Source organism: Macaca nemestrina, chromosome 4, assembly GCF_043159975.1.
Source record: "Macaca nemestrina isolate mMacNem1 chromosome 4, mMacNem.hap1, whole genome shotgun sequence".
Taxonomy (NCBI): domain Eukaryota; kingdom Metazoa; phylum Chordata; class Mammalia; order Primates; family Cercopithecidae; genus Macaca; species Macaca nemestrina.
The window spans coordinates 55,132,822-55,149,246 of record NC_092128.1 but is presented as its reverse complement, the minus strand read 5'-3'; the positions used below and the strand labels follow the sequence as shown (position 1 = coordinate 55,149,246).

The window sequence follows — 16,425 nt, the reverse complement described above, 5'->3', positions numbered from 1 at the left end:
CCAACTACATATCCATGAAACTCTTAAGGACTTACTCTAGGTACTGTGCATTTTAAAATAAGGCTGGGCGCGGTGGCTCACATCTGTAATCCCAGCACACTGGGAGGCTGAGGCAGGCAGATTATCTGAGCTCAGGAGTTCAAGACCAGCCTGGCCAACAGGGCAAAATCCTGTCTTTACTAAAAATACAAAAAATTAGCCGGTCGTGGTGGCATGTGCCTGTAATCCCACCTATTCAGGAGGCTGAGGCAGGAGAATCGCTTGAACTTGGGAGGTGGAGGTTGCAGTGAGCCAAGATCATGCCACTGTACTCCACCCTGGGCAACATAACGAGACTCTGTCTCATAAATAAATAATGAATAGGATCAGAAAAAATATTTATTTACTTCCTTGCTCCACTTTAAATGTTCATGACAATATGATGAACTCAAATCTCTAGGCTAGTATTAATACCTACATAGTCTGATATGGTCAGCGTGGACCTGACAAAAAGTCTCTAGACAGTGAGTACTCAGATTCATCGTGGTGTCTTAGTTTCATGTGTATAAATGTGTATGTATAAATAAGGGAGAGGTGGGGCAGAGCCTTTCCCATCTAACTGCCTGAGACCTGTACTATAAAGGAAAAAGACACAGAACAGGATGGGCAACCAAGGGATACAGGGGTCTTTGGGGGACAGTAAATATTGCTGAAAGCCAAGATAAGACAAATAGCCTTCTTAGTTTGGAAACTTGTAGAAATCCATAATGAGAGTACGCCTGACAATTTTAATGAATGGGAAGATACACAGAAGAGAGTTAACATAGTCTTCTATGGCTAAGTATATTAACTTTGACCCTTTTTATTCAGTGACACATCTGTGACTTAGAGAAAAGAGATACACAACAGTCATTCCTGTTGTTAGGTCCCCGAATGCAGGGAGTGATTTACACAAAGTCTCTAGTTCCAGCATGGAATAATAAATTGAAATACTTTGCAGTAAATAAATTAATGATTTAGAAGGATTTAATCTCTGTTGGAAAAAAAGCTCTGCAAATAATAATGGTAAAACATTCTGTAATCTTTCTTTAGCACTAATTTACAGAAAGCTTCTTGTTCAATTGAGCTTTGAATTACCATGGAACACATTTCAAGAACAAACACGAACAAACAGCCTAGACAGAGGGTTAGAAAAAAGATAAATACAGAAGAATTTCCCACATAGACAGGATGATGCATAGATTCATATTTGTTATTCTTTCCTGCTAAGTACAACTATAAATCCTGGAAATAATATAAGAGGCGACCAAAAGAGGACTCTGAAAGGTAGAAAGAAGTAGGTGGGCTGCTTACGGACCCTAGGGCTACAGAAACAATATAGAGGGCGGGAGTCTTAGAATTCCCCACCCAAGAGCGAAAGGTGAACCAAGTCCAGCACTTCCCAATCCACAACTAAGCAACAAAAGGCTACCCAGGTAGGCTCATTCCTCCCCTGGATTAAAGAGGAATCCTGACGAAAGAACTGGCAATTCTGTATCTAGCAAAACTATCCTTCATGAATAAAGTGGAAATAAAGACATGCTCGAACTAGGTAAAACTAGAGAATTTGTCACTAGCAGTTGATCTTCAAAGAAGAGCAAAAGGAAGTTCTTCAAACAAAAGAAAATAATAAAAGTGAAAGAACGAACAGTGGAAACAGCAGATTTCTGGATAAATACAAGAGAATATCTCCTCATGAGTTTTCTAAATCACATTTGATTAAACATTTTAACACCTTTTGATATGCAAGACAGTATCTGAAAAAGTGGGAAAGTTAAAGTATGGTTTCCATACTTCACTTCAAGTGGTAAAACACATATGCCTTATAAAACTAAGCAGGCAATTACCGTATTACCCTGCAATTGCACTTATGCATTTATCCCAGAGAACTGCATGTTCACATAAAAACCAGTACATAAATGTTCCCAACAGCTTTAATTGTAGTAGCCAAAAAACGGGAAAGAACCCAGATATCCTTCAACAGGTGAATGGTTAAACAAACTGTGGTACATCTACACCATAGAATACTCCTCAGTAATTAAAAGGAATGAACTATTAATACATGCAAAAATTGGGATGAATCTGAGGAATTATCCTGACTCAAAAAAGTTAATTCCCAAGTATTATATACTATATGATTATGCTTAAACAAATTCTTGAAATGACAAAATTCTAGAGATAGCAATTAGCAGTTAACAGGAATTGGGGAAGGCGAGGGAGACAGGAAGGTATGGTCATCAATGAGTAACACGGAGAATCCTTGTGATAATGGAACGGGTCTTGACTGTGGTGGTGAATTAACAAAACTATACACAGGATAAAATTTCATATAACCAAATATATATAGATGTACACAAAAGAATACATATAGAAGTAGGGAATATAGTAAAATATCACAACCAGGAAATTGACATTAATGCAATCAACTGATCTAATGAGATCAATCTAATGAGATCAGTAGATTGCATTAAAGTCAATTTCCTGGTTGTGATATTTTACTATAGCTTTGCCAGATGTTACCATTGTGGAGAACCAGTAAAGGACACAAAGGAAGAGAGAGTACATATTATGTTTTACAACTGTGTGTGAATCCATAATTATCTCAAAAAAGCTTAATTAAAAAATAAAACACTAATAATGTACTCAAAATATAGATGACTTTGAGAAATACCTTGTAAACTTTCAGAATAAATTTTATCTCAAAATGTTTTAAGCAGCTATGAAGCTACAAAAATCTACTTATAAAAATAAAAACACTTTTTAACCCTTATTTGTAAGTATTTTTAAATCTTTCCTAAAGGCAGATGATTAGTTATGACTTGGGGCTCAGACGCAAGGAAGATTTGTAGCTACTGGTTTCATGCTGTGAGTCCATAAAGGTCCTTACAAAGTTGCCACAAACCTGTGACTAGTAAAACTTACTCCTTCCTCTATAGCAAAGGAAGATTATAGCAAAAGTATTACTATATAAATCCCAACCTGAGTGTTCTATTTTTCCAAATTCTTACTTTATATATTTTTTTGATGATAAAAGTTGTTTTTATGTGTTTTGAGGCTATAAAAGCCAACTGCACTTCAAATGTATTAAATATAAAATTTTCAACATAAAAATAATTGCACAATAAAATTCTGAGCTTGCCCATCAGGACTTGAAACTTTGGAGATCAATACCTCACTTAACAGATGAGGAAAGAGACATCATAAAAGGACAACTGGCATTATCAGTCCCTAGTCAGTCACCCACACAAATGAATGTTCCCAAATATTTAATCCACAAGTCCTAATGAAAAATAATACAATACATATGTCGTGCTAAAGGTTTACTAGAAAACATTTTAGAGCTGTAACAACAAATTTTAAATTAAGCACTCGTTTTAAGAATACTTAACATATTAAAAACATTTAGCCAAAATAATACTTCACATTGGGTGTTGATGATTAGAAAATGGTTTGCCAAGACTACTGCTACTGTGAATAAAGAACCCCAGTATGAGTCTATGTGCTTTTATCTTTTCTTCTGCTGTTTTTCAAAATTCCTGAGAACGACACCTATGTATTTTGGCATTCACTCCTTCCTTCAGGTTCTAGCAGAGGATATGGACAAAACTTGAGGGGCAGGGGTCAGGGAAAGACAGCTATAGGAACTAATTAGTACTATTAATGATCATGGTAATTAGTGGTATATGGACTGGAATTTATTATTGTATCCAGGCTCTATGACAGACATTGTGCATCCTCAGTTCTCACAAAAATCCTCCCATGATTACTATAAATAAATCTCTCTTTTCCAGATGAGGACACCACCTCAGAGAGGTTAGTAAATTGCTCAAGGTCACAAAGCTAACGATGGTTAAGAACAGCACTGGGTTTGAATACTATCTGAATCCAAAGCCCATATTCCTTATACTACTCCAAACAAGGAGCTGTAGAATACAAAGAGATAATTTTGTTGGAAGAGATTAGGAAAGCTTTATGGAAGAAGGAAATGACAACTCCAGCTTGCATTCTATAGTGAAGGCGATAACTATTAGTATGCTGGAGAAGTAAGAAACCCAGGAGAGCAGGCAATGCAAGTAAAACAAAGAAAAAGCTTTAAATGAAATTGTAGCAATAAGGACAAAGAAGTATCTCAATACAGTATAGGCAAACGTCCTGCCACAGGGATATAGAATAACCTTGAGAAGTAACAATTAACAATACTGTGAACAAAATTGTTAGATGTGTGAGTTTGATGTCACAAAAGTAAAACATTAATGTGGAACTGATTTAACCTAATGACAGGTTAATTTTTCATAAGTCAGATTATATATTACATTAAACATTAAATTGCTGTTTTTAAGGTTTAACTTTTAAAAGGTAAATATTGGCCAAGGACGGTGGCTCACACCTGTAACCTCAGCACTTTGGGAGGCCGAGGCAGGCGGATCACTTGAGGTCAGGAGTTCAAGACCAGCCTGACCAACATGGTGAAACCCCAGGTCTATTAAAAATACAAAAATTAGCTGGGTGTGGTGGTGCGTGCCTGTAGGCCCAGCTACTTGGGAGGCTGAAGCAGGAGAATCACTTGAACCTGGGAGACAGAGGTTGTAGTGAGCAGACTGTGCCACTGCACTCCCACCTGGACGACAGAGTAAGACTCTGTCTCAAAAAAAAAAAAAAAAAAAAAAAAGTAAATTTAAGGTTGGGGGAAAGCATGATTTCTTAAATTCAGAAACTTTTAGATTACATTGAAGATGGTATCCCTAAGCAGTTTCTTTACAAAAACATTCACAACTACAACTCATAAAATATTAAAATACATTAAAAGCAAGGGTAATGAAAAGTCTTTTTCTGAAACCCTAGAATCATTTTCAAGCAAAGTCATATTAATTATTTAGGTAAATTTAAATTTTGTGGGAAAATTATAGCTCCCTTTCTGGGTTTCTACACCCTATGAAGATATATTCTATTGTCAGGAATGTTCAGATTTTAGGGGATTATATACTGCTTTCCACAGCTGCTTTTCTTGTCCATTTTGTCAAGCTCAAAGTCAAATGAATAAAACTCAAATGAACAAAAAAGTAGCCTAGGGAGTGGGTTCTCTTTTTCAAAGTCAGGATTTAGATTTCATGTTAGAAAATACAGAACAAAGTTTTGTTTTTGTTTTTAAAAAATTATATTACAAGTCAGTGGTTTTACTACTAAGTTTTTAGTCATGTTTTCCACTGATGTTTTTCCTCAAAATAAAAATTGTTATTTTGTCCTCCTCAGTTTAAACAAATCCCCTAAAAATTGGAAGCATCCTGTTATCAAAGAGAATAGTACTTCCCTAGCTTTCACACATTAGCAGCATTCTGACACTGCTTAACGTATGTTATTTCACCTTAGCTTAAAATAATCAATCTATGTGACTCATAAGCCACAGTATATATTCCTTTTCCTTTGACTAGGTCTTACATTGTGACTGAGGCATTCACAAGAAAAATGAAAAATGAAAATCTCTTTATGTGTACAATATTTGTAGATTTACATCTTAAATGGGGTTATACGATACTTGTTTAATCTTTGCTCTGTGTACTATTATGTCCTTTGTTCTCATCTGTGTAGGGGATGAGCTGATTATTTATGTCATAACAATAGGAGTTCATGTACCACAGTGAGGATTTTTTTTTTCCTTAATCTGAGAGGCAGCCACTAACAAGCTTCAGCTGGAAATGCTTGATGTAAAAACAGTGTGAACCTGTTCTTGGGCTAATAAACTGTTCTTTCTGCCAACAAAAGAAAATCAATTTACAACTGTAATTAATTTTTAACATGCTCATTATTTTTATACGTTCACAGGTTGTTATATGTCCACTGACTTATGAAATATCCTATCCTGCTTGTCCTGGAGGAGCTTCACAATCTGAAACATACTAAATTATTTAAATAAACGAACTTAACACATGAAATGTCAGTGTATGAGTTCCACACAACCCAACAAGCACCACATTTGATCTGAATCAGGAGACTTGACGGTTCATGGCATATATCAAGAGAGCTCAACTGACATTTTTACACACACAAAGCAGAGGTGGTAAATGCAGCACAGGGCAGAAATAGGCAAATATCATCAAAGCAGTTCAACTTTAAATCACCACCATGATTTTTCATTTCAAAAAAAAAAAAAAAAGGAGAGTGGTTTGCTAGTCTTCAAATAGGCTCAGATAAACAAAAAGTAGCATGTATGTTTATACATAGAGCAACTGAAGATAAAGCCTCTAATCTCTGGAACTTTTTAGCATGCAAACTGACTGCAAATCTTTAGCAACCACAAAGACCATAACTACATGTAAGGAGAATGGGAGGTCATTCAATGAATGACTCTCATGTTCATGGATGGCATTGTGCAAGAGATACAAAAATGAACAGACATCGTCTATGCCCTCAAACATCAGGGTAGTTGGAGACAAACACATAAAACGGAAATGACATAAAATGAGTGCTATGTTAGTATTATAATATGCATAAACATAATTATCTGATTATAGAGAAGAAAATGAACTAAAAGGGAGGGAGGCAAAGTGCAGATTCATTGAGAAATGACATTTGGGAGATGGACCATGATGTGTAAAAAGAGAGTTCGATAGTTGTAAGGGGAGAGTATATGCAACAATATAAAAACATTTAAAGTTAGTGTGTTTTCAGAGGGGAAACAGCTTATTGTGAATGGTATATACGGTGAATGAAGGAAGGGGTAGAAATTGGGGCCAAATTATGAAGGACCTTGAAATAAATGCTACTGAATGTAGACTTGGTTCTGTAGATAATGTAACTCATCAAAAAAAATGTAACCAGAAAAGAAAGACTACATTTATTTTTCAAGATTTATGCCGATGACTGTATGGATGATGAACCAGCAAGTGCCTAGTGACAAGGAGAACAGATAGAAAGCTGGTGCAACTGCCTAATAAGGAAGCTACCAATTTAAGGTAATATCAGTGAGGGTGGAAAAAAAGGAATATGTTTAAGAGACATTTGTATTTAAGAGGAAAAATAGACTGGACTTGACCAAGTAAATGAAGGGGAGAAAATGAGATGGTTCAGAGATAATTTCTCCATTTAGCTAAACTAAAAACCAGAAACTGTGTATTATCTTGGTTTTTCTAGCACCTAATAATGTGTATACTACATGGTAGGTGCTTAGTAATGGATGAATTAATAAATGGTTAGTTTTGAAATCTAGGTAAGGCTGAAAACCCAGGGAAAGATTTAGGGAATGATTTGGTTCGGGGCACACCAGTGTGTGACATATATGGGTCATCTAGGTACAGTTCAGCTTCAGCTGGCAATTTGGATGGAGAACTAGAGAATAAGTGCTAGAAATATGTATTTCAAAAGCCACCAACATACACACAGCATTTAACCCCAAGGGAGTAGATAAGACAGCTCTGGGTAAACCTAGTTCCCTTTCTTGTTAACTATGGAGGCATGATTACTTTTGATTCTAAGAATTCAATTAACCCCCATTCAGAGTGACCAAAGGTGAGGGAGCACTCATGTTCTAAAGACTACCTGGGCCTAAGAACCCTAATTTTTCATGGAGGAGAAAAGATAAAGACTTCTCTGCAGCACCAGCTACTGTAGTATGTCTATAGATGGGCAGGTGTGGCCAGTCTCCTTCAAAAATCTCCAATTCATTGTGTGCTGACAAGGAATCAAGACAATTTCTTACCAGAAACCCTCTTTAAGCACCAACATGTCTTTTAATCATCTTCTATAGATTTTGTTTTTTTGGCGGGGTGGAGTCTTGCTCTATCACCCAGGCTGGAATGCAGTGGTGCAATCAGCCCACTGCAGTCTTGACCTCCTGACTCAAGTGATCCTCCCACCTCAGCCTTCAGAGTGGCTGGGATTACAATCGCGCACCACCACACGCAGCTAATTTATTTATTGTAGATACAGGATCTCACTATGTTGTTGCCCAGGCAGGTCTCGAACTCCTGGGCGCAAATGATCCTCCTATCCCAGTTTCCCAAAGTGCTAGGATTATAGGCATGAGCCATTGTGCCCAGCCAGAAGTATTTTTAAAGGTATCACACATTTCCATAATGAAGATTTTTTTCTAAATCATTTATCTCCTAATCTGTTCCTATTAAAACTCTTCTCATTTAAACAATCTAGTCATTAAGTTCTATCTAATGCACAAATTTGCCTATACAGCCACTATATATTAGTAGTATGGAATCTCTTAAACATGCATTTGCAAACACATATCCATACAAACTTTTTTGTGTGTTGTCAGCTAAAAATCTGCCAAGTTAAATAAAATTTATTGGGGTTTAATATATTTTCCCCAAAAATGTGAATAAAGGATATACATTTAGTAAACTTATTGGAAGTAACACTAAGCTTTGAGAAAGGTAATTATAAAATATTACCCACAAAAATAAAGTACTAATGTATTATTTTATACAAGAGTAGAAAGCATAATTTATGCAAATTTTTAAACCCCTTAGGCAGTTTTTTACATGTCACCCTTAGGCACTGGTTTCATTTTTCTAGAGTTCAGTAAAAATGCCTACTGCTGGACTGATACTTTCACAAAGGCAAAGAGATTACACTAAGAAATTTAACAGCAGATTTAGAGAAGATGAGAAAATAGCAGGGGAAAACACCGTTCTTTTACAGATGAGAACAAGAAAAACAAACAATCTTTCATCCCTGGGCAGTAAAATAAAATATGCTGTGCTTTTTAGTATCTTTGGTAATAATTAATATTGGTATTCCTTACAACAGTAGTACAGCTAGTAAAAATCACAGGTTAACTTCACTCTTTGCAAACATGAAACATCCCAAAACAGTTTTTTTAAAAATCTCCTGAAGTAGGCATCTACGCAGAGTGGTCTGATGGCAGAACAGTAATATGTCCACACCAGGGGTAGTAGTGTTTGAGAATCTCATTTACTGCACCAGTGGAGACTGAGCATCACGGCGGTGACGCTCTTAGCATCTAGAAAAGAGCCGGCTTCTATCAAACAGCATCCCTGCTGACCTATTCATCAGCGAAGTAGGCATTAAGTAAGGCTCCTTTACCATCCTTGGAATGGAATGCCTCACAATCTCAGTTGTTGTTAAGAAAAAAACATAGTAAGATTATTAGGAAATGTTAGCATTCAAGCTATTTTCTATGATTTACATAATTTACCTTAATAGCATCAAGTATTACAGTCAAATATTACAGAAACACTGGAATGTTCGTACAGGACAAACGAAATGCAGAGAAATTGCAAAGGAAGAGCTCTTCACATTTCTAATACTTTAGTATCCATGGAATTTTAAGGAAAACTGTCACTTTTAGTCACCAAGTTTAATGTCTATAAAGATAATGCCCACACTGAAATCAATTTATATAAATATCTTACAGCTAGATTTTAGGATGTTACTCTTTATGTTTATAAGATTCAAATTGTCATCTGATTAATAAATAGATTAGATATTTTTATCTACTAGATTTCTAGTGTTATCTGACTAGCATTTCATGAATATAGCTACTTTTTGTAGAAATATAAACAAAATGTTATGTAATACGCAAATTAACTTTCAAGGTAAAGACATTTGATAATGATAAAGTCTTCATAAAATTCATTTAAAGTGCTTTTGGTTAAAAATCTATAAAAGTAGTTTGAAATAATGTATATTAAAAAAGGACATGAGTACAATTTTCTATTATGAATATTTCAAATATAGCCATGTAACTTTTTAAGAAAAGCTACTCAGACTGTATATACTAGACCATATATAAAATATTGATTACTTGTCCATAACTTAAGTTCCAAGTCTTGAGATTGTCTGACACCAACGTCATAACTAAATTTAATTGGGTATTAACAAAATTTAGTTATAAATATCAAACAATCATTGCTTCAAACACTAAGTTCAAGACATGTCAGAAGGAAATATTCAACAAACAGGTTTGTTATGACTCAGTAGAAGACACTTAAATATCTAAGTTATCAAATATTAAGAACTACTTAAGTAAAAACTATTCACTTTAAGTACTTATTAGTATTCACTGTAAGTATTTAAGTATTAGTTCCTTCAGCATATATATGTCCTCACAGTAAATACATATATACACCATTAATTCTAAACGTATAAAATAGAATCTGGTGGCTGTACCAGTACAAATGAAGGGCTGTGGAATCCACAGACACATCTTCATTTCTGTATTCTCTTTATCCAAGATAATGTCTGAAACATAGTAGACACTTAGTAAATATTTGTTAAATGAAATTTTAAGCAGAGAAAGATACATTTAATTCCAACCATGGAAAAAAAATAAATACTGACTTTGAACTTCAAATGTGAATTAGATTAAAATATTTTTATTTATAAATGTTTTAGAATTAAATAAAAATTAACAACATCTCCTCTTTAGAAAACTGAAAACTAGGCCGGGCGCGGTGGCTCAAGCCTGTAATCCCAGCACTTTGGGAGGCCAAGACGGGCGGATCACGAGGTCAGGAGATCGAGACCAGCCTGGCTAACACGGTGAAACCCTGTCTCTACCAAAAAAATACAAAAAAACTAGCCGGGTGAGGTGGCGGGCGCCTGTAGTCCCAGCTACTTGGGAGGCTGAGGCAGGAGAATGGCGTAGACCCGGGAGATGGAGCTTGCAGTAAGCTGAGATCTGGCCACTGCACTCCAGCCTGGGCGACACAGCAAGACTCTGTCTCAAAAAAAAAAAAAAAAAAAAGAAAACTGAAAACTATATAAATTTACCACATATCTACCTGTATCTGAAGAAATATGCCAAAATCTATTCTTGGCGTAATAAAACATTAGCTACCTTGACAAGTACAGTATAGCAAAAACATCTTCCTACAGTTACGGTGAATTACAGATGAAGTATTTGCAAAAAAAATTTTCATAGATAAAACAACTAAATTATTCTGCTTTCTGGTTGATGATAAATTCATTTGGGAAAAACAATTGGTTTGGACATATCCTATATATCTTATAAAACAACACCTAAATGAGTAGTAAGGTTGTCTAAATGCTATTACAATAAATAAAACCTCTGTAAGAAACGATTGTTGACTAATGACCAAAAAGTTAAATTGATGTAACAAATAGCTCCAAGTGTATCCATAGTATCATGACATGAGTTCATAAGCAGAAAAGGTACAAACAGAAAAAGCATATATTTGTATATTAAACTATGCTATGAAATGTTTATGTTCTTATACATGAAAATAAATTTGAAAAGACTCTAAATTTTTTATTATGTACAACTAAGTATGAAACCACTCAGAAATTAGGTATTAATTATGGAAAAATGCAACTTGTCAATATGGTACACAGAACTGTTTTTTAAAAAGAACTATGCTCATTTTCTTATCTTTCAGCTGTTTCTTGGTATAAATGATATCTCTGACAATCTTAAAGAACTGTACTCCTATTGCTCTTAGCTAACTCAACAGTATCGGGGTGGGGGAGGTAAGAATGAGTAAGAAAAGATATAGAACTATAAAAAGAATGAAACAGATAATTCAGAAATTCCCATAGTTTTTTCTTTTAAGAAAAAAAGATAAAATTAAAAAGCATAACCTGGCTTTAATATATTTCTGGAAAAAAAGACAATAGTATTTCTTTAAAAGCTGACAAATGGTCTTCAAAACCGTATCTGATCAAATTAAAAATTTAGAAAGAATACCTAAAAACTTTACCCACTTACTGCATGTATTCCATTCTATCTTATGATGAGAGCAGAAAGGAAAGGAGAAAAGAATAAATACCAGAATTAATGCTTTGTCACCCACGAAGTTCAGGCATATATAGAAGGGCTACATTTATCTTATTGGAATGAAAAATTTAAAAATGACCCAAGATAATGACTGCAAAGTTGTACTAAAGGTAAAAACCAGGTAAGATTAAAATAATAATCTGAAAAAAAAATTTTAAGTCATATTTAAGTTCAATAAATCTGAACATTAACATAAAATGTTAAATGTGCTACTATTCTCTTTACTTACTTGGGAGACTAAAGAGTTAATGAATAGAATTTTATTTAAAATTCAATAGAGAATTAAAAAATTCAGAATAATGTCAACTACAATACAATATTGCTGCTAGTACTATTATAAATTTATTATTCTCAACCAGAATTTTAATAAACTTTAAAGAGTCCTTGAGTTACTATTTTTATAACTTTATTATAGAATAGATTAGATTTAAATGAAATACAATGGAAATAAACTTTTGCTTCAGGAGAATTCTGAATGTCTATATCATACATGATCAATTTATACACGAAAGAAGTTTAAACAATTATTTAAGCACTAAATCCAGATATAAAAATAACATATCACTATAAAATAAATCCTTAAAACCGGTGAATACAAAAATAAATATATGACCATCTCATATAGACACATTATAACTAATAAAAAGCAATTTACTTCCAGGTACAAAATATAACTCACTGCCAATTTTATTTACATTTTCATAAAAGTGTAAATACACACATATGTGTGTATAATTACATTTTTCAGCAATTTTATTTCCATTCAAATGGCTCCGTGTGTTAACAAATTTCTCTAGATGTCAGAGACAGTATTAACAGGTAAAAGGTCTGTTTGTCTGGCTCATCTTAAAGCTAGACTGCCAAAACACTGCCATCTAGTGTTCGTACCAAATAAGCACTTTCAAAACACGTGTTTCTGTTTTTCACTTAAAAAATTAAGCGTATGTAGGTTAAATATAAACTAACATTCCCATGGTTAAGAGTATAATTTTGATAGAAGAATAAAAGGAGAAAGAAGAAAAATAGAAAAGGTCACTGGGAGTCAATGGGAAGAAGAAAATACAAGGCATGTGGGAGAAATACTCTTTGGATGAGAGTCCTGCCACATTTTGTTCTTGAACACAATACATATGTTATTAGATTTTCTTGGATACTTTACTGACCAAGCAAAAGTAAAGATCAACTCCTTAGAACTAGTTGCATCTATCCCTATGTACTCCCAGACCCTTTGTATACCCAATGAGAATAACTAAGATCGTGTTCCTAAATGACTTGCTATTAAATTAACCTAAATTCATGTATAACAATACTTTAAATATACAAATTTATCGTTTTGATTACAAAATGTTAATTAGAAGAGATAAAGAATAAAAAAATCAGCAACTACAATTGTCAAGTTTGAAAAAAATTTAACTTCACTAACAGACAAAGATGCATTTTGGGCCAAGTTGTTTTCTTAATTATGTAATATTACTCACACTGCTATAACCACGAAGACTGCTGACATTGTTCATCACAGTCAAAGGCTCAGAGCAGCTAGTAAATCTCTAAACCAGAAGCCTCCCATTGTTTTTAATTGCTATATTTTTTCCCCAGAGGATAAAACTGCTGAAGAGTTTATTTCTAAAAACAGAAAATGCTCTATGAATGTAACGTACAATGTGTAAGGTACCAATAGTAAGGTGTGACATGTGGTGGCAGTAGTGTTACCATGACTGCTACTGCTAAAATCACAACTACAATGACTACTACTACTACAATATAACGCCATTCAATTCCAACTAAACCAGGGTGACAGTTCACAAGGTCACATACTTTTCTTCGGATACCTTTCTTCGGATCATATTAACCTTTCTTTCTGAATCTCTAACCTAAACTCTATCCTTTGGAAATAAGGTATCAGTTGATCATAAGCTACTATTTCTCTATTTACCCATTTACACATTTCTGTGTAATAAACATGTATCACTAATGTAAATTAGAAATATTTAAAAAACAAAAACTTCTACTCATTCTCCACAGCCAAGCCTCATTTTTCATCTTCTATGAATTCTTTCATCCTGCCCAATCTAGAAGTGATCTCTTTCTGCTCTAAACTCCTCAGGAGCACTATCTAGCATTCATTTACTGCCTTAAGAAAGTATTTTTATGTATACATTTTAATGCCCTAGAATAAATTATAAGCTCATTGAAAGAAAAAACATGTACTATCCTTCATTGTGCCCCTCACACAGGTAATTTGTGGGCACCTGAGAAGTACAATCACATGTGATGCAAACATGTCTCTGCTCTGTTCAAAAGCACTGTCTGTCTCACTTACCTAGGCTTTACATCTCAAAGGTTTACTCATTGCATCATATTGCAAAAGTTGTTTAATCTCTCCAACCTAACGTAAGGCTCCATTGCTTATAATAAAGACCTGATAATTCAAAATACCTGCTAATCTAGAGTTACTGCACCAGTAAACACAAAACAAAAAATTCCTATGTTGTATGTAAAAAGCTATTAATAAAATGTAAAGTTTGATTAAAAACCAATTTCAGACCAAGCTTTTTAAAAATATATATGGGAAAAATCCCCGTAACTTTTTAAAAGTTATCAGCTTTAGTGATCTACCTACCTGTCTAGCTAGCTATCTACCTATCTAGCTAGCTACTTATGTAGCCTAGTAACTGAGTGAACTGAGTTTCTTCAAGAACACTATAAATGCAGATACAATTTTCTATACATGCAGACATTTATAAAAACTATCTAAATTCGGCCGGGCGCAGTGGCTCAAGCCTGTAATCCCAGCACTTTGGGAGGCCGAGACGGGCGGATCACGAAGTCAGGAGATCGAGACCATCCTGGCTAACCCGGTGAAACCCCGTCTCTACTAAAAATATACAAAAAACTAGCCGGGTGAGGTGGCGGGCGCTTGTAGTCCCAGCTACTTGGGAGGCTGAGGCAGGAGAATGGCGTAAACCCGGGAGGCGGAGCTTGCAGTGAGCTGAGATCCGGCCACTGCACTCCAGCCTGGGAGACAGAGCGAGACTCTGTCTCACAAAAAAAAAAAAAAAAAAACCTATCTAAATTCAATGTTGAGAAAATTGAGACTATATTTGTTACTCAAACTCTTCTCTAAAAGAAAAATTAAAAGTTACCAGCACACATTAGATTACAAAGTCTGACAGCTATTCTGGGGCCAGATTTATTCAGTGAATTAATTAAAATGTAAATATTATTTACATATTTCTCAACCTAAAAATGCATAGAGAAAACAAAATACTCACTGCAATATCTGACATGACTTTGCTTTTAAATAAATACTAGTTACATCATTTCGCTTTTTCTTCTATCCACTTGTACCATGTGCTAAGCATTGTTTTTCTGGATCATTTAAGAAATCTATTATAATTTTAATAAATTGTTTTTTCTTAAAATGTCAACTAAAAAACAAACCGTAACTACTTGTTTTTTTTAAAAGTCATATTTTCTATTTTTATGCTTTTGCTGCCACCTAGTGAAATTCTGAGAACTTAATTATTCTGGAAAATTGCATTTTTTAATAAAAGCACATCTATCTGCAAAGTACATAGATGAGGAATAAGGACATTGTAGATTACTCTCTTACAAAAATTTTTTTAAATTTTATTTTCATTAAATTACAATTCATCAACTTAGTCATCAAGCCACTTGTTTAATTAGCAAGATAATTATGATCATTTAATTTTAAAAATTCCTTTATTGAAAAAGAGCCAAATTAAATTATTTGCCATGAGGTTATACTTGTAAACATATGCAAATTTAGTGACAGTGATACCCCCAAATATTCTATAGACGTAATTTTCAATTACTTACCAAAAACATGGTTCATTATATAGTTAAAACAATAACATATATGGAACAAAACTGTGAACACCTGGAATTCTATCAACTCTACTTTCTGAAGAATCCCACAAAGATGACAGATAATAACCTATGATTAAGCTTACCTGGGAAAAAATATTTGCTGTTGGAGCAACTCTGCTGTCCACGATACTGTATAATATTGCTAATAATCTGTCTAGTGGAAATGGTTTTGGTCCAAGGAGATGATTGCTCGTCTATATAAAACAAAACAAAAACATGGATTTTCTTCTTATACCAGAGCACTCACTTTCTATACTACAAAACTGGCAGTAACAATGTATTTATGTTTTTTATAGTTCCCCTAAAAATGCTAACAAATCTAACCTGCAATCTGTAAGTTAAAAGTTTACCTGATACGATCATGATTTATCCTTTTTTTAAGTTTGTTTTGTTTAGAGACAAGGTCCGCTGTCACCCAGGCTGGAAAGCAGTGGCAGCACAATCATGGCTCACTACAGCCTTGAATTCCTGGGCTCAAGCCATCCTCCCACTTTAGTCTCTCTTCTTGAGTAGCTAGGACTCTAGGCACACACCGCAATGTTTGGGTATTTTTACAAATTATTTTGTAAAGACAGGGTCTCACTATGTTGCCCAGACTGGTCTTAAACTCCTGGCCTCAAGCAATCCTCCCCACGTTGGCCTCCCAAAGTGCTAGAATTACAGGCCTGAGCCACCATACTCAGCCATGATTTATCTTCTAACATATTCCTCAAGATTTCTGACTTAGTATCAACAAATATTAACTAAAG

At 34.4% G+C, this 16,425-nt stretch overlaps 1 protein-coding gene across 5 annotated transcripts in view; it reads right to left on the bottom strand.

Moving 5' to 3' along the window:
- Positions 1-16,425, bottom strand: part of LOC105475344 (origin recognition complex subunit 5) — an 84,379-nt gene that overhangs the window by 24,448 nt on the left and 43,506 nt on the right. For 3 of the 5 annotated variants that reach the window (XM_011730515.2, XM_024790808.2, XM_011730517.2), the window contains exon 12: positions 15,760-15,870. In XM_011730515.2, coding sequence (XP_011728817.1) covers positions 15,760-15,870 — 111 coding nt within the window. Of the gene's footprint in view, positions 1-11,716; positions 11,732-15,759; positions 15,871-16,425 lie in introns of all 5 variants that reach the window. The other 2 variants (XM_011730514.2, XM_011730516.2) reach the window with 1 other exon arrangement.